Source organism: Actinia tenebrosa, unplaced genomic scaffold (assembly GCF_029948245.1).
Source record: "Actinia tenebrosa isolate PJP-AT-01 unplaced genomic scaffold, QUT_ActTen_1.0 PGA_scaffold13__45_contigs__length_12533684, whole genome shotgun sequence".
Lineage (NCBI taxonomy): Eukaryota > Metazoa > Cnidaria > Anthozoa > Actiniaria > Actiniidae > Actinia > Actinia tenebrosa.
The window spans coordinates 9493906-9519552 of NW_028292573.1; the positions used below are offsets into that span (position 1 = coordinate 9493906).

At 34.0% G+C, this 25647-nt stretch overlaps 3 protein-coding genes across 4 annotated transcripts; all 3 read right to left on the reverse strand.

Moving 5' to 3' along the window:
* Nucleotides 1-713: 713 nt before the first annotated feature.
* On the reverse strand, nt 714-17001 carry LOC116290094 (dolichyl-diphosphooligosaccharide--protein glycosyltransferase subunit 2). Of its 2 annotated transcripts, XM_031697077.2 has the most exons (24): nt 16920-17001; nt 15743-15936; nt 15406-15501; nt 15090-15198; nt 14544-14610; nt 14334-14409; nt 14079-14123; nt 13710-13799; nt 13295-13402; nt 12893-12961; nt 12213-12334; nt 11272-11325; nt 6285-6396; nt 5914-6005; nt 5319-5430; nt 4872-4961; nt 4336-4392; nt 3923-3973; nt 3342-3428; nt 2633-2728; nt 2232-2307; nt 1678-1715; nt 1477-1568; nt 714-827 (listed from the first exon to the last, which is right to left on the reverse strand). In XM_031697077.2, the coding sequence occupies exons 1-24, from the start codon at nt 16930-16932 to the stop codon at nt 815-817; spliced, it is 1959 nt and encodes a 652-aa protein (XP_031552937.1). In that variant the 5' UTR covers nt 16933-17001; the 3' UTR covers nt 714-814. The 2 variants fall into 2 exon arrangements, with proteins under 2 accessions (XP_031552937.1, XP_031552938.1); XM_031697078.2 differs by lacking the exon at nt 11272-11325.
* Nucleotides 17002-17188: 187 nt separating this feature from the next.
* Nucleotides 17189-20422, reverse strand: LOC116290070 (phosducin-like protein 3). The gene is given in 4 exon segments (XM_089028616.1): nt 17189-17599; nt 18105-18313; nt 18950-19109; nt 20080-20422. Coding segments are annotated over 4 exon segments (726 nt in total). The 5' UTR covers nt 20291-20422; the 3' UTR covers nt 17189-17453.
* Nucleotides 20423-21544: 1122 nt separating this feature from the next.
* Nucleotides 21545-24128, reverse strand: LOC116290076 (protein zwilch homolog). The gene has a single exon (XM_031697057.2). The coding sequence runs from the start codon at nt 24067-24069 to the stop codon at nt 22018-22020; it is 2052 nt and encodes a 683-aa protein (XP_031552917.2). The 5' UTR covers nt 24070-24128; the 3' UTR covers nt 21545-22017.
* Nucleotides 24129-25647: the final 1519 nt, after the last annotated feature.

The window sequence follows — 25647 nt, forward strand, 5'->3', positions numbered from 1 at the left end:
GAAAGGTACGCTTTTATTGGGAGGCTGGGAAGGTTGGGACTTCATAGGGGAGTACCATTAGTAAAAATTTGAATTTTTGTGTAGGGACAAGCCCGTACATTTTCACGAAAGCTGTTCATTGTTGACTAAGGCCCCGTCCACACGTATCCGCAAATTTTTTTTTGCGGATACGAAAATGTTTGCGTCTTCACGCAGCGTATTCGAATCGTTTTCACCGTCCACATGTATCCGTTTTCGTAAAATTTGCGGATACGGACACAAAAATTTGCGGACACGTGCGGACGCAACCCGTATCCGTTAAAAAAAAATTTGCGGATACGAAAATTTGCGGACACGTGTGGACGGGGCCTAAATTCTTCGAATGCACGTCGAGTCATCGCGGCCATGTTGGTACCATTTAACAAAAGATTTCTCATTAGCATCCATTGTCAACGGTACCACAATGGCCGCCATGTTTTTGACTTTTAACTCTCTTGGGAATGCTTGCAACCCATCAATAGGACAGTCATGGATTTCGTACGGAGTGAAAGGTTGAGAGCTACAACTATTTTAAAATAGTTTACTGTGAATCCCCTAGCCTGCGTGCCTCCGAACGTTTACTCGTAAGAAAATTCCGGATGCAGCGCAGGCTATGAATCCCCCAGTCTTCCCTTTAAATAGAGTAACGTAACATTTGTACACATTTGTCTACCACAAGCAATAATTCCAACATCAACAATGTAAAAGAATTTTATTTATCTTATTAATGGAACAACAAAGTCATAAAAATTGCATAGCTACTGTGTAGTATTATTGTTGTAGTTCCTCTACACGTCTAACGCTTGGCCCTAAACAAAGACAACAAGTACAACACATTAGTAATCCATTGGGAAATCTGCTAATGGAAAATCATGCCCTGACGTAAATCAGCTAAGTGGGTGTTTCCGGGTTCGATCTGGGAGTTAGCCGTGCCCTGACTTAGATCAGCCCAGAGGTTGTTTCAGTGTTCAATCTGTGATTTAGCCGTGCCCTGACTTAGATCAGCCCAGAGGTTGTTTCAGGGTTCTATCTGTGAGTTAGCCACGCCCTGACTTAGATCAGCCCAGAGGTTGTTTCAGTGTTCAATCTGTGAGTTAGCCATGCCCTGACTTAGATCAGCCCAGAGGTTGTTTCAGGGTTCTATCTGTGAGTTAGCCACGCCCTGACTTAGATCAGCCCAGAGGTTGTTTCAGTGTTCAATCTGTGAGTTAGCCATGCCCTGACTTAGATCAGCCCAGAGGTTGTTTCAGGGTTCTATCTGTGAGTTAGCCATGCCCTGACTTAGATCAGCCCAGAGGTTGTTTCAGGGTTCTATCTGTGAGTTAGCCGCGCCCTGACTTAGATCAGCCCAGAGGTTGTTTCAGTGTTCAATCTGTGAGTTACCCATGCCCTGACTTAGATCAGTTTTGCAAAACTCAAGTTCATTTTTTTGTATAGTATAGTAGTGGTGTTTCTTACCTACGAGCAGCTATGCCACTCAGTAGACTGTTGGCAGCAAGGAAGGTTATTCCACCGATTACAGCAAGCACTTTAAGTGTAGTGAACATGTCCTGTTTAAAAAACATACCATCATTAGAGTTGAATCAACTATGGTGTATGCCCTATCTTTATTTACCCTATCTTTATTTAAATTGTACCATATGGCAGTTCATTACATACCAGTTTAATCCAGAAGTAGTAATACAATGCGAAAATAGCTGGGGGGAAAGGCAGAAAGCAAAATTAGTTAACTTGATTAAACAAGTAAAACTGTGTCAGAGTTTGATAACCAGAAGGCATTGTGGTCTAGTTTGGGTACAAACAACACCATATAAGGCATTATGGGCAAAGGATGTTTGTACCCAAGCTACGATCTAGGACAAAAATTTGTGAGAAATTTTAAGTCTCAATGGATATTTTCGTGCAAAACATAAAAAATTCCCCCTTCCACACCTAAACAATGTTGTTAACAGGGAGACAGGGCTGTTCTACCTACTGGGGCCAACATTGTCCTGGGGGAGAGGGGGTGCAGTCAATCAAACAGCTTTTAATGCGAGAAGTTGTACTATTGCATGATAGGATGAAAAATTCTCAACTACTTTTGTCCAAGATTGTAGACCACAATGCATTCCCTTTCCAGGAATGCCTTGTAAATGCTTTTGGTGATGCTCTCAAAGGCAGTCGTGAAATACTAAAAACGCAAACTAAGAGACTTCTATTTTGACAGAACTTACCTCCTAGACCAATGTGGAACACGATAGTGCTGAGAGAAAATCCAAAGTTTGAGATATTGGCCCCAATTTTAAACCACTACAACAAAAATGCAGGGGGTCAAAAAGTTAAATGAATTTGTTTCATTAATAAGAAAATTCGCAAAGCATTTCTGGTAGCTATATTCAAAATGAAGCCATCATGAAATGTGTCTGCATATTATATTGCTCTCGAGTCACAAGAGTGAACTAGAAACTGTTTTAGGGTCTGAGGAAAATCACTCTAATGTATCATTACGCCTGATAGAGAAGGGCTGCAATGCATCTACATTACTGCATCACTGACAATGTGCTATGATTATGGTGCAAGTGTTAGGCCTAAGCTTTTCAATTTGCATGCTGCTGTAGAAAGATAAGGATCTTACCACGACAAACATGATGAGAAGGGGTACGAAGACGAGTACAGTGAATGCTGTGGATACAGTCTGGGGAGGACGCTTCTCTGGTACACGGAACTGATGCTGTCAATCAAAAAACACACTCATGTAACCAACAAACTCATCACATTCTTTACTACCATTTTCACAGACATGATAACTCAGTAGCTTTGAGCTGCACACTGAAATTTAGTTTTTTGCTGCTGCCAATAAAAATATGAAAGGTACCTACTGATTAGTTTTGATTGATGGCAGTGAAAAACCAAATTTAGTGAGCAGCTTGACGCTAGCGATTTCACATTTTTATGAAAATAGGATTAAAAATGGCATGTTTTCCCATTTCAGACCACGTGTCATTCCTTTGAGAATAAGATTCTTTGTTTGAGTTGTAACAATATTTATGTGCCTTCTCATGTGCAACCGAGTGCAAGAGTTAAACAAAGAAACGATACTCTAGGGAATGACATGTGGTCTGGAATGGGAAAACATTACATTCAAGCCGAGGAGGTCTATTTAAACATCTACTATACAGAGGTGAAAAAAAACAACAAAAGTTCATTGAAGTAAATGACCTACAAAGGTCTATTTTAGGTTTTTCAACTGAACATTCTATGTATGCTGTTAGGAAGGATAATGTTTTCAGGAAGATCAGAGAATGTTATGATGGAAAATTAAAAACATGTTGTTGAATACTTACATCTATTTGTGGTTTGGTTGAGTACATTGTTTGTTTCTCTTTCTTGGCTTTTGGTGGCTGTTCTCCAAATGTCAATGAAAGAAGACACTGGGAGGAAAACGAAATTATTTATAATAATTATGGATAATCTTTTTTCATAAGCCTATCATAAATACTCTTGTAAAGGTGAGTAGGATGAACTACTTTTGATTCTTAGGTTTATCAGCAGTACTAAGTGTACTTTCTTAGGGTCTACATTAGTGGTCTTGTACTTTCAAAAATCTGGAATATAAAATGATTGTTGACACTGTATGTATTGGATGTATCTTGGATTACAGGGTCCTTTAGATAGGGCAACTTTCCCTCTTTTAGAAAATTCCTCAACAGGGCAAATAATAATGACTTTTCAAAGACTGGACATAACGACCAGCCACATTAGAATGCTCAACATGTGACCATCAATATGACCAGTCAAGAGGACTGACCTAAAAGGTGTTTAGCTGGACAAGTGCTAATTTGGCCAGACATTGTCCATGGACCGGCCCTTATTCTGAGCCCTGTGTAGCACTAATAATAATTGATAATCATGATATTCTACTTACAGCTGACCACTCAAAGGGGTTCTGGATGACTGCATCACCAATAACAATATCCTATACAAGGAAAGAACAAGTAGCTGATATCTGACAACTGGTACATAACAAAAATAAAGGGATCGCAAATCACTGTCGATTACAAAGTCTGAATAAAAGACTCTTTTTAACTTGGGCATAATGTTTTCCCGGTTCATACAAAGTCTTCACAAGGAATCCATGACCCTCCTATCAAATCAACAAGGAATTAGATTTCGTCAAAAAAAAAAAGTTTGACCCTCCACAAAAGTTCATATTTTTTACTGATGACCTCCCAAGGAAAAACGTACATTCCCTAAAAGGAATTTTTACTCAATATTTTGTTAATTTTCTTTCTGAAAGGATTAAAATATCAATAACATTCATGAAAACATTAAACTTACCATATCATACTTTCCAGATCTGTAGGCAAAAGAGTCTTTAGCAGTAGCACCAAGATCCTGTCGGACAAGAGGAACAATCAAAAATTATCCAACAAATCTTATTTATACAGGAAGACACGTCATGACATTATATCGACAAGTCTTAAATATAATCTACATCTAGTCAAGCCGTTCTCATGGTAACAGAAAAGACTTGGTGGAGAGAGATAGTTAATCTAGCACAGGTCCTGCGTCACCAGTAACTCTGAGATGTTTAGTCTCATTTACTGGTGAATTCTATCAAGACTAGTGCAAAGGACGTTTGAATAAATTTGAATGCATTATCATGGCAGTCATCATCATCATTATTATTTTGCATTAGATAAATTTCTGGCCTAGGCGTGCTCTTGTCTAGATAGGGTGGCGAGTCTCCTCTCCAGCAGTGACATGAGGTTTGATGTCTTCATAAAATGGCTGCCAAAATGTTTGTAGTAATTTGTGTCACAAAAATCTTACTAAATCTTCACATTTAGTAAAAAAAATCCTGTAGTACTTACCAGATCAAATTTGTACATTTTGCTTGAGTCTGGTTCAGGAACGAAGAAAATTTCTTGTTTGGTCTTCTGGTTTGTCAGTCTAACAAAGGCCTAGCCAAAGACAAAACATACAATGGCAATCAAATCACTGTAAAAATAGTTATTATATAGCTTTAATAGTACGATGCTCTGATTGGTTGAGAACTGTGCTGTATTAGTAAACAAAGCATGGTGCTGGTGCCATTAATGTACACTCAGCCTGCTTTGCAAAGCAACTGCACTGAAAACAACAGATTATTTCTCTTCTATGTAAAAAAATAAAATAAAATAAAAATAAAACAGCTTTTTCCGGTGACAGTAGTGTTGAAAGAAGTACAGACTATAGACAAACAGCAGTAATGACATTATACTAATGCTTGTCTGATAGGTATTAACAAGTATTGGAGACAAAACCATGGTTTACAGTACCTGGTGTGGGGTTAGAAGCTGTCCAGCCTCACTCTTGATGGCAAATTTCATGACTATTTTCTGGTGGAAGTCAGCTTCAATGGTCTTATCAAACTTGTTTGGGTAGTTGGTGCTGCAGATTACGAAAAAGAACAAATCATAGTGTAATCTTTCTTCCCCCCTTTCTTAGTTTTGTGTGTTGTAAATACCAGCTGAGCATTCAAAAAGGCACGTAAAGAATGAGAGGACAAAATGACTGGTCCTAAGCAATTTTGGAGCTTGAAAAAGCGAAGAAAACATGGTGGTAAAGTTAAGTTATCTTTATTCTTCTTTACTATAATTATTTCTGCTTCTTGTAGGCACATAAGAAGAAAACAGAAAAATATGCAAAACTTTGGTAACAGTAGCCTGAGGGCTGGCGGCAAAACAGCTAAATGGGCTGTAATAGGCTGAAACAAGAATTCACCGCTCAGCTGGTAGTGAGAGTAGTGGGTATAGAGGGAAGAGTCTTTTATGGGGAATGATGGTTGTAAAATATAAGTTACATAAAACATTATAATTCTTCAAAATGAAACAGTTACATATGCCAACAATAGTCAACTATCATGTTCCATACCTCAAGGATTTGACAGTGTGAGAATGTTCTTTGTCGACAAGAGACAAGTCTACTTTTCCCATGGTAACCTTGGTTACTACTTTCACCTTGAGCTGCAGGAAAAATATATCAAATATATTCACACATACTTGGAAGACATGGAATTGTTTTGTTGAGTTTTGTTGTGACTCAGACAATTTCCAAACTCTGAAAACACCTGTGAAATTAATCCTTAATTTTCCTTGGCCGCATATGATTACCTTTACATATTCTATAGTGTACAAGTGTATTTCACTAGTATTTTAATAAAGTTGATAAATAATCATTTAGTAGAAAGACCATCCTACAGCAGTATATCATTCCCATATAGTCAAGTTTGCCTTCGTATTTACCTGGGCACCAGAAGTACCAATCAAGCGCTTGTCTTCTTTCTGTGGTTTGACGTTGACTGTTACCGTGTACACACCTGGGCTGGGCTTGGAGGCCATGAAATCCAAATCATAACTACAAAGAACCAAGACAGGAAATAATGTTGAGTAATGAATGTATTAAGACTGCATGGTTCAATGATGCTTCATGTGCCAAGCAAGGTCAAGCATAGTTTTAATCAGTAGTTTATGAATCTTATAAGCATAGTTTTAATGAATAGATTATATATTTTATAAGCATAGTTTTAATGAATAGATTATATATTTTATAAGCATAGTTTTAATGAATAGTTTATATATTTTATAAGCATAGTTTTAATCAGTAGTTTATGAATCTTATAAGCATAGTTTTAATGAATAGATTATATGTTTTATAAGCATAGTTTTAATGAATAGTTTATATATTTTATAAGCATAGTTTTAATGAATAGATTATATATTTTATAAGCATAGTTTTAATCAGTAGTTTATGAATCTTATAAGCATAGTTTTAATGAATAGATTATATATTTTATAAGCATAGTTTTAATGAATAGTTTATATATTTTATAAGCATAGTTTTAATCAGTAGTTTATGAATCTTATAAGCATAGTTTTAATGAATAGATTATATATTTATAAGCATAGTTTTAATGAATAGTTTATATATTTTATAAGCATAGTTTTAATCAGTAGTTTATGAATCTTATAAGCATAGTTTTAATGAATAGATTATATATTTTATAAGCATAGTTTTAATGAATAGTTTATATATTTTATAAGCATAGTTTTAATCAGTAGTTTATGAATCTTATAAGCATAGTTTTAATGAATAGATTATATATTTTATAAGCATAGTTTTAATCAGTAGGTTTATGAATCTTATAAGCCATAGTTTAATGAACAGTAGTTATGTGATCTTATAAGCATAGTTTTTAAGGAAATATTAATTATTTTATAAGCTAGTTTTAAATGAATAGATTTATATTTGTTTTATAAGCATAGGTTTTAATCAGTAGTTTATGAATGCATCTTATAAGCATAGTTTTAATGAATAGATTATATATTTTCTAAGCAATAGTTTTAAATGAATAGATTTATATATTTATGAAGCATAGTTTAATCAGTAGTTTATGAATCTATAAGCTAAGTTTTTTTAATGAATAGATTATATATTTTATAAGCATAGTTTTAAATGCAGTAGTTTAATGATCTTATAAGCATAGTTTTAATCAGTAGTTCATGAATCTTATAAGCATAGTTTTTAATGAATAGATTATATATTTTATAAGCATAGGTTTTACTGAATAGATTTATATATTGTATAAGCATAGTTTTAATCATAGTAGTTGTATGAATCTTATAATGCATAGTTTTAATGAATAGATTATATATTTATACGCATAGTTTTTAATCAGTAAGTTATGAATCTTATAGAATAGTGGTTAATCATTAGGTTACTGAATCTATAAGCAGAGTTTTAATGAATAGATTATATAGTTTATAAAGCATAGTTTTAAATCAGTAGTATGAATCTTATAAGCATAGTTTAATGAATAGATTAATATATTTTATACGGCATAGGTTTTAATCAGTAGTTGATTAATCTGATAAGCATAGTTGTAAATAGAATAGATTATAGTATTTTATAAGCATGAGTTTTATAATGAATAGTTTATATATTTTAAAGCATAGTTTTAATCAGTAGTTTATGAATCTTATAAGCATAGTTTTAATGAATAGATTATATATTTTATAAGCATAGTTTTAATCAGTAGTTTATGAATCTTATAAGCATAGTTTTAATCAGTAGTTTATGAATCTTATAAGCATAGTTTTAATGAATAGATTATATATTTTATAAGCATAGTTTTAATCAGTAGTTTATGAATCTTATAAGCATAGTTTTAATGAATAGATTATATATTTTATAAGCATAGTTTTAATCAGTAGTTTATGAATCTTATAAGCATAGTTTTAATGAATAGATTATATATTTTATAAGCATAGTTTTAATGAATAGATTATATATTTTATAAGCATAGTTTTAATCAGTAGTTTATGAATCTTATAAGCATAGTTTTAATCAGTAGTTTATGAATCTTATAAGCATAGTTTTAATGAATAGATTATATATTTTATAAGCATAGTTTTAATCAGTAGTTTATGAATCTTATAAGCATAGTTTTAATGAATAGATTATATATTTTATAAGCATAGTTTTAATCAGTAGTTTATGAATCTTATAAGCATAGTTTTAATGAATAGATTATATATTTTATAAGCATAGTTTTAATGAATAGTTTATATATTTTATAAGCATAGTTTTAATCAGTAGTTTATGAATCTTATAAGCATAGTTTTAATGAATAGATTATATATTTTATAAGCATAGTTTTAATCAGTAGTTTATGAATCTTATAAGCATAGTTTTAATCAGTAGTTTATGAATCTTATAAGCATAGTTTTAATGAATAGATTATATATTTTATAAGCATAGTTTTAATCAGTAGTTTATGAATCTTATAAGCATAGTTTTAATGAATAGATTATATATTTTATAAGCATAGTTTTAATCAGTAGTTTATGAATCTTATAAGCATAGTTTTAATGAATAGATTATATATTTTATAAGCATAGTTTTAATCAGTAGTTTATGAATCTTATAAGTATAGTTTTAATGAATAGATTATATATTTTATAAGCATAGTTTTAATCAGTAGTTTATGAATCTTATAAGCATAGTTTTAATGAATAGATTATATATTTTATAAGCATAGTTTTAATGAATAGTTTATGAATCTTATAAGCATAGTTTTAATCAGTAGTTTATGAATCTTATAAGCATAGTTTTAATGAATAGATTATATATTTTATAAGCATAGTTTTAATCAGTAGTTTATGAATCTTATAAGCATAGTTTTAATGAATAGATTATATATTTTATAAGCATAGTTTTAATGAATAGATTATATATTTTATAAGCATAGTTTTAATGAATAGATTATATATTTTATAAGCATAGTTTTAATCAGTAGTTTATGAATCTTATAAGCATAGTTTTAATGAATAGATTATATATTTTATAAGCATAGTTTTAATGAATAGTTTATATATTTTATAAGCATAGTTTTAATGAATAGTTTATATATTTTATAAGCATAGTTTTAATGAATAGATTATATGTTTTATAAGCATAGTTTTAATGAATAGATTATATATTTTATAAGCATAGTTTTAATGAATAGTTTATATATTTTATAAGCATAGTTTTAATCAGTAGTTTATGAATCTTATAAGCATAGTTTTAATGAATAGATTATATGTTTTATAAGCATAGTTTTAATGAATAGTTTATGAATCTTATAAGCATAGTTTTAATGAATAGATTATATATTTTATAAGCATAGTTTTAATCAGTAGTTTATGAATCTTATAAGCATAGTTTTAATGAATAGATTATATATTTTATAAGCATAGTTTTAATGAATAGATTATATATTTTATAAGCATAGTTTTAATCAGTAGTTTATGAATCTTATAAGCATAGTTTTAATCAGTAGTTTATGAATCTTATAAGCATAGTTTTAATGAATAGATTATATATTTTATAAGCATAGTTTTAATCAGTAGTTTATGAATCTTATAAGCATAGTTTTAATGAATAGATTATATATTTTATAAGCATAGTTTTAATGAATAGATTATATATTTTATAAGCATAGTTTTAATGAATAGATTATATATTTTATAAGCATAGTTTTAATGAATAGATTATATATTTTATAAGCATAGTTTTAATGAATAGATTATATATTTTATAAGCATAGTTTTAATGAATAGATTATATATTTTATAAGCATAGTTTTAATCAGTAGTTTATGAATCTTATAAGCATAGTTTTAATGAATAGATTATATATTTTATAAGCATAGTTTTAATGAATAGTTTATATATTTTATAAGCATAGTTTTAATGAATAGATTATATATTTTATAAGCATAGTTTTAATGAATAGTTTATATATTTTATAAGCATAGTTTTAATGAATAGATTATATATTTTATAAGCATAGTTTTAATGAATAGTTTATATATTTTATAAGCATAGTTTTAATGAATAGTTTATATATTCTTAATTTTAATGAGTATTTTATAAATTTAATAATATATAATAGTTTTATAATAGTTTATATATTTAATGAGTAGTTTATATATTAAATTTTAGGCTCATATATTTATTGTCATATTATAATAATTTTAGAGATCTTTCTTGTTTATATTATTGTGTAGTTTGAATGATAATTTAAACTTTTAATGCCCTTAGACTACTGCGCTTTTTTGAGGTTAGAGACAAACAGTTAGAGAGCTACACAATGTTATGACGGCAACTGTGTTGAATTGATGGTTTTTAACCATTCCCAAGAGAATTAAATAACAAAAGACATGGCAATCATGTTGGAGGATATAACAAAAGAATTCATTGACAATTCTTTTGTTAGGTTCCTCCAACATGGCCACCGTGAAAACCATCAATAGTAGAAACGTGAAAAAGAATTCAATTTCTAGAGGGTGGAGTATGCCATTTAACATTGCTGATAGCACTAGATTTTGCAAAACCTCCACATAATTTTTTTTAATGAAATGCAAAGTTTAATATTTCATAACAGGTACTTAGATGCCAACAACCTCTCATAAATTTAAATCCTATTTTATTGTTTTATAAGTTACATAATTTATTTTGATTTACTAGAGACCTTTAACATCAGGTTTACTGCTATTTGCTAGAGATCAGGCCCACAAACATGCCACAAACACAGAGAAACCTCATTAATGAAATTCAATATGCAACAACTTCGTCATGAGGAGTTGCTGAATGTCAAAAGCTTAAGAGAAAATGCCTTAGGTCAAACTACAGTTTGAGGTACCTAGCAAGAACGTTGTGCTAAAGGTCTTTATTTAGTTTTGCTCACCTATGGGCAGCATAATATCCCTTCCCAAGCTCTGAGGTGATTACTATGAAATCACTGTACATAACCAAGGCATAATAAATCATTAGATTATGGATTAATTATAATTTAGATTATCTTAATCAAAGAAACTTTTGACAAACAATTTATGCATGTAAAGATTAGCGTAACAAGACTTCATCCTTCTCAATTCTGTTGACCTAAGATTTTGTTGCGATGACAACAAAAAATAGCCCTGTTTTGCTGGTCTTTATATTAAATTTAGATTATGACACTTAGTCATGTCATCAATACTATTTAGTATTTATTTTAAAATGTTTATGTGTGTGAGATGCTCAAGGCAAGAAAGTGGGTGTATGGGTGGGCAAGGTGGGAGGTGGGGGGAGGGAATTGGTGATGCATTTCCCTAAATTTGGATTAGCAATAGGCAGTTTGCATGAAGCATCATTTAAATTACTAGAGTGCAAACAATATAACAGTGAAACTTTAGTTATACTAAATAGCACAATTTCATGCAAATTCCATTGTTTTCTATTGTTTAATTAGCATTATTTTGTACTATCTAGCAATTAGTGTTTCACGGATTAATTGTTTGCACTCTATCGCTACCAAACATTTTGTCAATTTTATTTTTAATTTAAGTTTGAATTTCTTCATGAAAACAGGAAGATACAGGCTGTAATTGCTGATAATTAACTGAAAAATGAAAGCATACAAGGGATTCTGGTAGTAAACAGGCTTATCTCCTGGGGTGATTGGTTGATGTGAATGAGCCCCCTCCCTCCCTCTCTCCATCTTCTCAATGTTACTAAAAAGTAAAGGACATAAACTTCTCTTTCTGATGTTTTGGTGAAGGACCTGGTAGTAAATAATGCTTTAATGCAAATATCCTATTGGTAGTAAGGGTATATTATGACTTGTAGTTCTAGGTAGATGTTACTTACTCATCAGCACCAGCTTTGAATTCCTTGTTGCTAAGAACTGTTGTTCCCTCAGAGTCAGTAGCTGATACTGCTGTTACACTCATCTTACCCAAAGCCTTGTCCATGACGTTGGTCACTCTAACCTAGGAAATAATAAAATTAACTCAATCAGTAAATGAATGAATGGATGAAGCAATAAAGATGAATGAACATATTAATCAGTGTTGATTGGGACATACAAAATATACAAAGTAACAACATTTCATTTTTTCCTATTAAAGCACTTTTCAACCTTCTGTGATCAGGAAAATTCCACAATCCCAGACATGTTACATGTTACTTGACATGTTACTTGTGTTTTGGCTAGTGATTTGGCGTGATGTGTCCATCAAGTTTACACTTTCATGACTATTTAGTATTTTTGCATTGATTTCAGACAAAACCCAGGCATCTGGATTTTTTTGAGGTCACAGAAACGTGATAGGTACATTCATAAGGATCTTGGAAGACTAAATAATAGGTAATGAGAAATGATCATATTCCTGTAGCAAACCAGAACTAAAAATTACATATCCCCAATGGCTGGACATGATGTCTGGCTACATTGGACTGTTCACATGTGATGGGCCTAAGAGGTATTTGGCTGGACAAGTGCCAATTTTGGAAAAAAGAGTCTGTTGACAAGCAAATCTTTCACATACCTTGAAGATTTTATTATCAGCAGAAATAAGAGGGGTGCCATAGAGCTGCACTACCACTGGTACATGGAACTAAAAGGAACAGAAAGCAACAATCAGAATGTTTTAGCATTACCTCGCAGCAGTCTTAAGAGGATAAGAATTTTTTAAATCTATGGTTTCTTCATAACTGTTGTAGGGATCAGTCATGCAGTATCACCTTGTGCATCTCAGAATGAGTGTGTGCGGTCATGAATAATTGAGCAATCAATGTCCCAACTATTAGACAGTTAACTTGAAAACAAAGCCATATTATCTCATTAAAAAGGAAGTTGGATGTAAGTGAACAAAAATGAGATTTCCATTTTGGAGGGTTTTGGCCAAAACATTTCTTTCAGAATCCTTTAAAGGAGTTTCAAAACTTACATCATTATTAGAAAGAATATTGAGAGCCCTCAAAAGGAAGAAGGTATCCTTGACTGACTGGACATGTTTCCTGGTCAATAAGTAGTTGGCAAATTTGATGACTTGTTCCTGGAATAAGTTCACAAAAACAAAATTAAAAACAGAGTAAGAATAATAATATAATAATCATTAGTAGTAATTAACTAGTACTCAGTATCATCTACATCTAGTCAAGCCGTTCTCATGGCAACAGAAAAGACTTGGTGGAGAGAGATAGTTAATCTAGCACAGGTCCTGCGTCACCAGTAACCCTGAGGTGATTAATCTCATTTAATGATGAATTCTATCAAGACTAGTGCAATAACGAAAATTTAACAAGAATATAGAATTAGAAACACACAAGAACGATGTGATAAGTATTTGAATATTACGCTACCTCTTGGATTGATGGCTTCTTTTTCAAGTGCTCACCAAGCTTATAGGAAGCAGCTATCACCTCTGCTGTAGGAACTAGACCACCTTCGAACTAAAATCAAATACAATAATCAGAAGGACTATTTCTTGTTACAAGTATCAAGACCTTTCACTATCATATGTGGAATAATAATCTTGCTATCTTTTTTTATTGCACTCAAACCTTTCTTCAATCATTTTCATCTACTTCATAGTGTTAAGTAACCATTCAGCTTCGATCATTTCAATGGGGAGGTGGATTTTAACAGGTCAAAAAAAAAGGGTCAAAGAGGATATCACGAAAATGTGTATACCTAAATTTGTTTATTTATAAAGTTTGTGCAAAACTCACCTGTAAATAAGTATTATCTATTTCGTCAGCTTGGGCAACCACATCCTAAAACAAGACAATAATTCAAGAAAAAAATTTCAGAAAACCAAATACATTGCAGGTATTTTTATATTCCTTTTATAAAAGGGCCACAAGTTTGTTGGCCACTTGCTATTATTAAGTGCTATCATTGAAAACCAAGTGTGATACATTTATTTTCTTTATATTTATCATTATGAGTGACTATTGCGAAGTTTACTGTGTGGTTAACCATACCTCAACCATGTCTACAATAAAGCCGACATCAGTTTCTTTGGGCAACAAGATGGCTGTGTTAAGGGAATGGACTGAGCTGGAGAGGGAAAATGGAATAACACAAGACCTTAGAACTTGCATTTGTAATAAATTATAGAAAACTGTTATAACATACAAATTAGAGAAAGAATTCATTAGAAACCAAGAAACAGATAATATTTCAATCGTTACCTCATGACGCTATCTTCTTCTGAGCTTGCCGCAGCACGGATTGCTTTGATTACAGCATTGCTGTCAACTGCAATACAAAAGTAAGAAGCAATTCAATATCATGATCACTCTTAATGTTTTGCATAAGCAACATATGATATTGAAGGGACCATCCATCATATTCCTGCTAGCTACCAATACAGGGCTAAAAGTTACAGCCGGTCAGTCACCAGTCACAATGACGAGCCAAATTAGTTTTAGCTTGGTCATACCTTATTTCTGACTCAATGTCACTGATCGAAATGACTGGCAAGACAAAGATGTGACCGGACAATTTCCAGTTCTGGCCAGATATTGTCCAATGACCAGCCGTTATTTTTAGCCCTATAATCCTATCATCGCTATGCGATGATTATGGCAGCAGTGTGTCTGATTGTCTCCATTGGCAGACCAGTGATCTTGGACAAGGTGACTGGTTTAAGAGATGTTTTCAATTCTGTCCCATGGCAATATTATGTGCCATGCCATATTTCGACCCTTAGAAGAACAACAATAATGGCTACCAACCTTTCATTCCAAGATTCTTCAGGGAAGACACTGCATAGAAGATTGTACTGGCTTTTGCACCTTCAACAATTGCCTCATTCAGCTTCTTCTCTGCATCATTCAGAGCAAGCTGCAAGGGGAAAATTGGAAATATGATCTTCATTGTACAAAAGATTTTACATAACTCAAGTTGTTTGAATGTTTCACATTTTTGTACTTTCTGTTGCTGAGTTTTGAAATATTTCTAGCAAAAAAAAAAAAAAAAAAAAAAAAAAGAAAAAAAAGGAAAAGAAAGTAAAATAGAGCCATTTAGGCAATAAGCTTGAGGTATAATTACATTGCAGTTTCCAAGAGTTTTGCTGACAGATGATGCATGGTAGATGGACTTGATATCATTTATGTCAACTTTTTCCTTGACAAACTTGCATAAATCCTGTAAAAGAAATCAATAATTAAATTAAGGGAGTGGTATGGGTGTCGTTCACTGCTATGGTGCTGTCTCTTGCTGATGTGTTGTGGGGTTGAGGGACCTGGGATTGAGGATTCAATTCACAACTGAACCATATATGTGACTTGAGTTTCTTTGATTTGTTGTTTTCTCATCTCTTTTCACAAGGGTTTTTCTTAATTTGAAGTGTAATGCAATATCACAAAGCAATAAGCAATATCCTCACCTGTGTAGTTGGTATTTCAGACTTAAAGAATTTTAGTCCTTTTACAGCATAATCAGCAGTTTCTAAGTCAGTGAAGGGAGAAGCATCTTGGAAGATTTTCCGTAACTTGGTTTGGTCTTGCAAGCTAAGTACTGAGGATGCTGATAAACTCTGGCTTAAGCCAATCAAGGCCAAAAGCAGTACCAGACTGACACCTGCCAATCAAAAAGCAAAAGTTATGACTATTTAAATTCACTGATAATTGATGTGTTATTAAGGACTGACACTGTTGTCTCATAAATATAATCTACATCTAGTCAAGCCGTTCTCATGGTAACAGAAAAGACTTGGTGGAGAGAGATAGTTAATCTAGCACAGGTCCTGCGTCACCAGTAACTCTGAGATGTTTAGTCTCATTTAATAGATGAACTTCTTTAAGACTAGTGCGGTTGAAAAAAAAATTTCCAACTATTACATTTCTGATAACAATGGAATAATGCTTTTTTTAAATTCAGTGGTGCATAAAAATCAAGCACTTGTCGTTTTTATTTTAAATTTATCTAATGGGCGTAATCTTAGAAAGGTTATTCACCATTTATTAATCGAGTGACGCTTCATATAAAGAGGTATTTAGATTACCAAGTTGAAGCAATGGTTTATAAACGTAGTTATTACATATCGGAAACAAATTTAGAGAATAATTGTATTTCCTCAGAAAGGTTAAGTGACATAGAAAAAGGAAATCATTTGTGATAAATACGAATTCAATATTCGGAATTTACAGTCTTTTTATATTTTTAAGTACTTGGAGAAGGTGAATGGATCGAAGTCATAACAAGAACAAAGAGTAAAAACAACTTCTTTCAAATGCAGGTCAAACTTCTCACCCGATCTAAAAATTCTTTAGTTACCCAACTCTTAAGATGTATATCTTTTTCTCTGAATAAAAAGCCCGTAAACTTTTGAAAGAGTTTAGGAGATAATGCATGAAAAGCCGGTCTTTGTATCGTTCGATTGATAAAAATTATAAGCGCTCTACACATCGTTACACGTGTGCAGGACGAGCTAAAACTAAATCTGCGAGAATCATTTTGAGGATATAAAATAACCTAGAACTATAGGAGTCTTTTAGACAGTTAATGAGCATGTAAATGAGGGTTTAGAGTGATAAAAAGGAGATTTTCTAGGACGTACTAACCTCGTGCAGCCATGTTGAAGGGGAGACGTGTCGGGAGAGGAAGCACAAAGAACTAGTCACGTGGCATGAATCAACCTATGCCGCCGCGCCAGCTGAGCTAAGTGGAAAATACACAGGAAGACCAAGACTTGAAATTCCAAGCAAAGGAAACCCAAGACATAAGGTTGGTTGTAACCGTTATAACGATCCCTCTTTTCCCTTTTTCCACTGGGATCGCGAAGCGCCGAAGGCGGGACATCAAAGGGGTTTGGGGGGATCAATTTAAAGTGTTTTGAGGGGCATTTGCAACATATTTATTACATTAACGTTATACTGTACATAGTATTAAAGTAATTTAACAAGGCAGCAAAGTTATTAGGGATGGGGGGTGGGGAATTGGGAATAGCCCCCAAGTTCCCCTAGCTCTGCAGTTCCTGTCCCAGGAAGGCTAATGCTTGTTTCTTATATTTAAAATTTCCTATATTTAAAAGTAGATTTTTTCTTAACTTTTTATTGAAATAGAAATTAAAATCAAATGTTAAATAATAAAAAAGCCTAATCATCATCGTCATCATCATCAGAATCCATAGGTCGTTGTCTTATTGCAGATGTCATGACATCATGGATTTTATGTTTCTTTCTTGGATCTTCCTCTAAGTCTGTTACAACAGCACCAGCCTCGGACAGCATCCACTCTAAAACTGGAATTGAAAAAAAAATATATATATATATTAATGACAATAAAAACAGTGATGATGATGATGCTGATAGTGATGATGATGATGCTGATAGTGATGATGATGATGCTGATAGTGATGATGATGATGATGATGACAATGATGATAATAATAATTAACATCAACTTCATTACTGAACATTATCATCTTCAAATTCATTAACATCAGCTTTGAGGTTGTTTCAAGTTTTGATCTGTCAATTAGCTGCGCCCTGATTTTGATCAGCCCAGAGGTTGTTTCAGGGTTTGATCTGTGAGTTAGCAGTGCCTTGACTTTGATCAGCCTAGAGTTTGTTTCAGGGTTTGATCTATGAGTTGGCAATGACCTAGCTGTATTAGGTCAGCCCAGAGGTTGTTTCCCAGTCTTATATGTGAGTTACCCATGCCCTGACTTTGGACAGCCAAGAAGTTGTTTCAGGAAAATGATAACAATAGAATGTTTGTTTAATTTTATGCACACTTATACTGACCATCAATCTTAAGGTTCATTCCACCAAATGAGAAAGGACCAATCCACTGTTTCTTCAAGTCTCCATTATAATACACAAATATTGTAGGGAGATTTTTGTCTGGATAGTTTTGTATGCACAGTGTTGATATACTCTTTATAAACTTTGTCGCTGGAAACTTTCTGGCCAACTGGGATATAAATTGATTAATAAGTGTGCATAAGGGAACGCTGAGAAATAAAAGTTAAGGAAGTAAACCAAATAAAGCCATAAAGGATCAGTTATTATTTAGTGGAAGGGGGATGATTTTAGGGAAAGGTTAGATCTTTGGAAAAACAGCAACAGAAAGGGGTCATGAACTAACTGGTTAATTAAGGAAGAGTAAGAGATCTTTTACAATTCAATAACGGGTTACCATGATTACTACCCACTGAAAGAGGAGTTGCCATCATACAATAATGTAACTAAAAGGAAAAAAAACGTCTGGTGCCATATATATTCTTTTCCACACTCTAAATGAATATAAACCTATTTCAATAAAAGTTGTCATCACCAAAGGTAATAGATGATAGGTCATTCTGACATGGAAATGGTTTCATTGAATACAAAGAACATAGAACCATTCTCAACACTAAGGTTCATGTTCATAACGAGAAGTTAAGAAACAGAAAAACAAGTAATTCCAGCTATTCTTGGATCTTGGAATGATCTACCTCCTATCGCTTTTAGCCTATCATGTTTGGTGACTGACAACATTTATTGAAATAGGTGTATATAGACCACCTGAATGCCGTATTGTCCATTCTGTCTGTCTGTCTGTCAATAGTAGATTTTAATATTACTACAAAAACCTTTACAAAGGATACCCAGTCTTGTATAGATGTAGTACCACCCATACACCTTCACCAGCTTTATTAACCTCTGTGACATAGTCTTGGGCTGTTATTTCTCTAACGTCACCAAAAACCGATGCTTTTTGATAAGCATTTAATTCTGCAAGTCTTTGTTTTCTTCAAGAGAAAAAGAATGTTAATACAGTTGAATCCCAGTAACTCGAACCTCCATAGGGAATGAAAAAAGGTTTAAGTTATCAGGATTTGAGTTATTGGAATATGAAAATAAATTGCCATGTTTTGCTTATATTCATTTTTAGTTCATAACAGAAAAAGGTTAAAAGCGAACAAAATGTACAGTATTTATATGGCTAATAACACAGAACTACACAGCAAAGCTTGTTAAAAACTAGTTAACAGGACTTTCTGGTGACTCCGTAATATATATATATTTTTATGTAGCCCCCCCCCCCCCCCCCCTACTCCGCAGCCCCTGTAGAATGATCTTTTCAGGGTATTTTTTTTACATCCTATTTGCTATGGTTTAGAGAGGGAAGGGGTTGTTCAGATTTAATGAGGAAGATGATTAACCGTATTTTTAAATACATTCTTAAAAACTAAAGCCATTCCTCCCCATCCCTCCTCCCCAAATTCCCCTCTGGCCCTGTGAAAACAGGTAAATAACTTGTCATTTAAAAGGTAGAACAGAGGGTGCTGTCACAAATGAATCATTGCTTTTTTATCTCGTATCCTTTTGACCATACGAGGTTACGTTTCATTCATCTACCGAGGGGTGGAGGGTTCCAGAGTAATGTGAACAAAACAAATCTAAAAACACATCTCTAAATCTGTTATTTCTATTATAATCCCCAAAAATATTTCAAAGATAATATTGAAAAAAATGAACAAAAATCTTAAAAATCGGTATTTGAATTTCCACAAGTTTCGACGCCACTCCAGAAGTAAGCTTACAACTTTGTTCACGCCTATGATCATAATATGTTTTCAATAATATAATATAATATAATATGATTTATATAGCGCCTATACAAGTCGGCTCTAAGCGCTGTAAAATATATATAAATTATAATTCAAAAGCTAGTTTAAACAAATGAGTCTTAAGGTCTTTCTTAAAAGTTTTTAGACATGAAGTGTTTCTATAGCACGCTCATCTGCCTCGTCTTCCATCTCTTCTAGTTCCTCAAGACTCATGTCTTCTATAGGTTTCGTGTCTTTGAATCTATCATGGATAGTCTTTTCCACCAGGTTGACTATGTCGTCCTCTGTCACTTCGGCTTCCTTTGGTTTCTCGGGTAAAATACCGTGTCTTCTGAGGGCATCGTTCCATTCTGTGTCTTCATTTGGATCCTGCATGGTTCAACTGTAGTGATTCTATCGTAAAGGCAAAGGATTTTTTAAGATCAGTGTGAATATTTCAGTATAGATTCTTTGTCGCACGATGACTTTCAGTTAATTCCGGCTGAAATACCGACGCTTCGCCTTTCGTGACTGTTACCAGTATCTCTCGGTTATCGATACACAGGAATCCTTCAGACTGTCTTTTTGGAAAGTAAAATTTCATTTTTATTTGATAACAAGCGCATGCTCACACTTAAGATTCCTCTTGTCCTTTCAAAACTTCATCTGTTGCAAAGATTAATTTTTGGGATCATTGTTTGGCAGCATGAAGCCAATTCCACAAAGCATTGAATATTGCGTGACACTAATAATTTTTTTTTGTGCCTCCATACACATCAAATACACAAGAAACATGTTAGTCATTGATAGTCATAGCATTGATGAACAAATGACTAACATGTTGCTTGTGTATTTGATGTCTCCTGTGTATTCATATGTAGATTGATTCACTTGAGTGATATCGACTAAATTGGCACTAAACTGCAACTATTAGTTAATAACGATTTTGTTTTTATTTCACGGATTAAGTACCATCGCTCTTAATAAATTTAAGAAAAATAATAATTTCTTGGTATACAGATATTAACACCACACCTATCTAGCCCGTACACATTTAGAATGCTACAAGTAATATTGTCACTCTTGAAGCTATTAGTAAGAACAGACTTAAGAGAAAAAAATAATGCTCAAGGCCATGTGCCATTGTTTGAAGTGACAAATCAAGTGAACAGGTCTATTATCACTAAGGCCTAATTCTATTAGCAGCACAACCCATACCATATCTATTTGATTAAATGCTCCTGGTATGTATTTAAATCAGGATATCGTTAAAGTGCAAATGAACCCTTTGACAATATATTCAGTACTGGTTCTGCATAAAGTAAATAGTTGATTGGTAAAATATTTCTTGATTTGAGTGATGCGTCTCTAAGTTATGAAGGTTTATACTTCCAATATGTTAATGATGATGACGTCAGGTAAGGTATTTGAGTGTTTTTGTTGTAACTAGTAATACTAAATGCTGGCCATTTTGTAAATAAAAATTGTAAATAGCTTTCATGTAAACCATGAGTAAAATAATGATGCTTTTTAAATACTGTTTCTATGAACCAGTTCGATTTTGTATATTTGATTAAGCCTTAATAGACGTCACACTCATTAGCATATTGGAAGTATAAACCTTCATAACTTAGAAACGCATCACTCAAATCAAGAAATATTTTACCATTCAACTATTTACTTCATGTAGAATCAGTACTGAAAGTATTGTCGAAGGGTTCATTTGCACTTTAACCCAATGTTTATTCAAACCTGATGTTTATTTGATTTCCAGAGTTCATTTCTGAGGTCTTTTTTTGGGGGGAATATTTGACCTGCTGATAGTTAAGTTTCAAATAAATGCCAGGACTTCAAATAAATGACTCTGGCATTTATTTAAAACTGAACCAGGTTCACCTGGTGTTTATTCTAATCTGATGTTCATTTGAACCCAGTGTTTATTCAAGGCCCAGCATTTAGTGAACCTACATTGCTAGTGAATACTCGGCTTTATTGTATTACCAATCCAGAACTGTTGCCAGGGGTGATTGAGAGGTGTGAACAAACCCCCCTCTTTTCAATATTAATTTACCATAAAACAGCAAATATAAAGCACCCTTTCCAGCTGGAAAGGAACCTTTAATCTAATACTGGCTTGATATTAATGGAACCATGGTTTGTTGTGCAAAGGACAAGTAGTAAGGAATCTTACTCTTTAGTGTCCCAGAGATGGCCAAGTCTTCCTTTTCATTAATTTGTGACTCCTCTACATCAAAATCGGGTAACTTATTCATAGGAGATTCAGTACTTAATTGCACAATAGAAGTCAACACTCCTTTCTTGGACGATGATGTCAGAGCCAGGCACCACACCGAAGGTTGGTGAGTTGAGATGATGTTCTTGACAGCTGACGTTGACGAAGCACCATATGCGGGGAGAGAAATCGAGAACAATGGATGATTACAAGAGTCATTCTTTTCATAGTAAGAGAGAGCTGCTTGAGTTAGAAACTGCAAATTTGTATAGCCTGTGTTGACTACACATTTGGTGGTAAGGATCAAGTCCAAAACATTGTGAAGCTTTGATACTCTGAATACCCTTTCTGCTAAGGGAACATTGCCGTCTACGTAATAATTCAAGTGATCTTGGGTGATGAGCTCCTCTGACAAAAAGTAGTTTGTATGATCTCTCAGCAGTTTTTCTGCACCAATTTCAACAAGGCATTTTAATGCCGTTTCATTTCCCAACATCTTCTCAACCTTGAGTCTCAGTTTATACTTCTGTTCATTTGTCTCAGACTGCAGGAGCTCTCTGATAAACACAGCCAAGGTTGTCTTATTTGCACTATGTATGACAGGCTGGCAAGTGCCATTTAGAAGGGCAAGTAGTGCCACTTGGAGACTTGAAGTAAGGTCACCAAGGTCTACAGCCTCTTTCAAGACTAGCCATAAGCTCTCAGTGAAATCAAGGTCCTTTCTGGGAACAAAATCTTGATGGGATAGCTGTGCAAGTGGAGAGAAGACAGTGCTCGTGTCATTCTCGTCATCATGCAGAGGGGCAGTTTCTTGGTACACCTCTCCTGCATTCAAACTTTCTAAGACCTTCTCCATCTTACTGTATACATCTTCAACATCTTCAGAACTTAATTCTGGCCATGGCTGTTCTGCATCAGCAATTAAAGCAAGGAAAGAACACAGCTTATTGACCTCCATGGTAAGTGATATCGCCGAGAGCTGCATAGTTCCTGGAAAGCTTTGGATATGTAGTACACAGTCTGACGTTAGTGGTGGGGGTTGTAGAACGCTACTTATGTCTTTCCAGGTAAATTCCACATAAGCCAGGCTTTTCTGATCTTCTTCGTCAACCTCGTGAGACTGCGAAATCCCTAGTAGTTCATATGAGGCATAGGCATGGCTAGTGTTTTCAACAAGTGACCCCAGACTCCTGTGTTTATGCCAGGTTTTCATTTGGTTCATACTTGGGATATCTTCTGGTTTATTGAAGGGTCCTTTACATGACACTACGACATGATTTATATACTTTTGTTCTGTGGAGGAGCCATTCCTTAAGGTTGCCATGTGGGTAACTGACATTGGGTTCTTTTCATCCACTGAAACCCACATCGGGATGTTGTCAACGCCATCTAACAAGCTATTTGCCAGACAGTAATCAAAGAGAGAAATAATATACCGTGTTTGCTGAAGGGGTATAGCCTGCAGAGCGATGACATTTGTTACACTCCAATCATAGACACAGCTCTGGCTTTTAGACATGGAGCTACGGTTTGAAGTGGAAGAACTGCTGCCTTGATGCAAAGGTTCACTCCCGTTGAGATAGATAACTTCTTGAGAGATAGGAGTACCAACCAACACTCGCTCGACTCTACGCCTCGATACCTCAACCAACGAAATTTTGATCTCGTGTTCACCATCTTCGTTATAATCGCTCTCTAACATCGCTTTTCCTAACAGGAAGAAACCATTCTCAGAGCTTGTAGCGATGTGTTTAAGAGGATGTTTAGTTTTTGGAGGGATGAATGTTATCTGGTAAAGATGGCTGTCAACTTTTTCGTCTCCTTCGACTTCATCTGGTTCAAACAGAGCGACGGTGCATTTATCTTCCTCAGATTTTTCTGCTACGAGTTCTTTGAGGACACAAGAAAGCTTTTTTGCTGCTTCTATGAATTTTTCTATCATGTTTAGACCTCTTTTGTACACAAAAAGTACGAAATGTTCAAATGTTGAACATCAACTGAATGAACTTCCCGCGCTTTTCATGCTTGCTTTGCATTATGGGAGCATCCCCAGTCTTCTACCAAATCCGCTTTAAACAGGTAACCCAAAGACCCTTGTTGTTACTAAAAAAACATATTTATGACGTCGTAGTTGTATCCTTCAAATTTCCTTCAAATGACCATATTCAAGGGTATCCTTGACCATATTTAAGAGTATCCTTGACCATATTTAAGGGTATCCTTTTTTCAAATGACAATATTTAAGGGTATCCTTGACCATATTTAAGAGCATCCTTTTTTCAAACAAGACGCCCTAAAGGCGTTCACTGGGTTGCCTGTATCATGCACAGAGGGCTTGTTGCAATGTTAGTCATGATATAATTAATGGAATGGTTCACACAAAAGAATGATTTCGTTTAACTTGTCTAAGACGATCTTCTCCCTTAAGGTGTTCTCTACATGATATTAAAATATTTGCAAGTTCTGCCCTTTTTTAGGCCACAAAATAAACAGTTTTGCGTTATGCATGTCACACTACTCAGTTGTGAATTTGGTCTTGCGCCATGACGCACAAGATCAAATATCCCAATGTCAGAATCACCAAAATAGTGCAATAGTACCCAGACGTCATCACGGCACCACCCACTAGTCCTTTGCAAGCATATGATTTAGGTCTCCTTTTCGCGGTTCGATATTGCTTGTGTGACTGATAACGTCTGATCGAACTTTAATATACAGGATTATAAGCAACCGAATAGGAATAAATATTTTTTCACTTAAAAGATTTCCTTCTTGTAGAAAATTTCAATCTAATACAACAACAACAAAAAAAAAATGGATTTAAAAGAAGAACTGAAGATAAGACGGGATTCGGAACCACCAAAAGAAATAAAAAAAACGCGATTCAACTTTGCCATACCCCCGAGACATCCGCAGTGCTGAGGCGGCGTATGGACTTCGGACCTGACGGCGATTAAATCCTTCTGCCCTTGGGTGTACGAATTACGCAAGAAAATGTTCTAGCCGAAGCATCAGGGGAGAGACCAGCCGGCCCCCAGACCATATCGGCTAATCCCTTGCATCTCTGCCACGCACGGAATCGGTTGAATAAATACTGTTAAAAAGTCTAGTCTATCTGGTGCATTGTTTTCACGGCTATTGTTATGCTGATTCACCTGGAACCGTGGTCCAGTGGATAAATCGTTGTAGTTCAAGATACTGAGTCAAGCTCGCCCGAGGAGGGTTAACCTTAGATGGGTAACCTAAACATTATGCCTACTCATATATATATAATATAGTATATAATATTTACATGTAAGGGTATCCTTTTTTCAGATGACCATATTTAAGGGTATCTTTTTTCCAAATGACCATATTTAAGGGTATCCATGACCATATTAAAGGGTATCCATGACCGTATTTCATGGTGTCCTGACCGTATTTTTTAAAAATCTTATTTATCCTTTGCTACGTATTTAAGAGAAGGACCGTATAGTTTATCCTGTCAAGTAGTGTATCCCCAAAGGCTCATTCCTGAACT

Bases quoted from the DNA above. Each gene is read 5' to 3' on its own strand.
- LOC116290094 (XM_031697077.2), bottom strand. The intron at 6,397-11,271 runs GTGAGCAAAACT...GGTTCTTTGTAG, and splicing joins GGATATTATGCTGCCCATAG to TTATGATTTGGATTTCATGG. The intron at 1,716-2,231 runs GTAAGTTCTGTC...CTTTCCCCCCAG, and splicing joins GTTCCACATTGGTCTAGGAG to CTATTTTCGCATTGTATTAC.
- LOC116290076 (XM_031697057.2), bottom strand. From the start codon at position 24,069: ATGATAGAAAAATTCATAGAAGCAGCAAAAAAGCTTTCTTGTGTCCTC.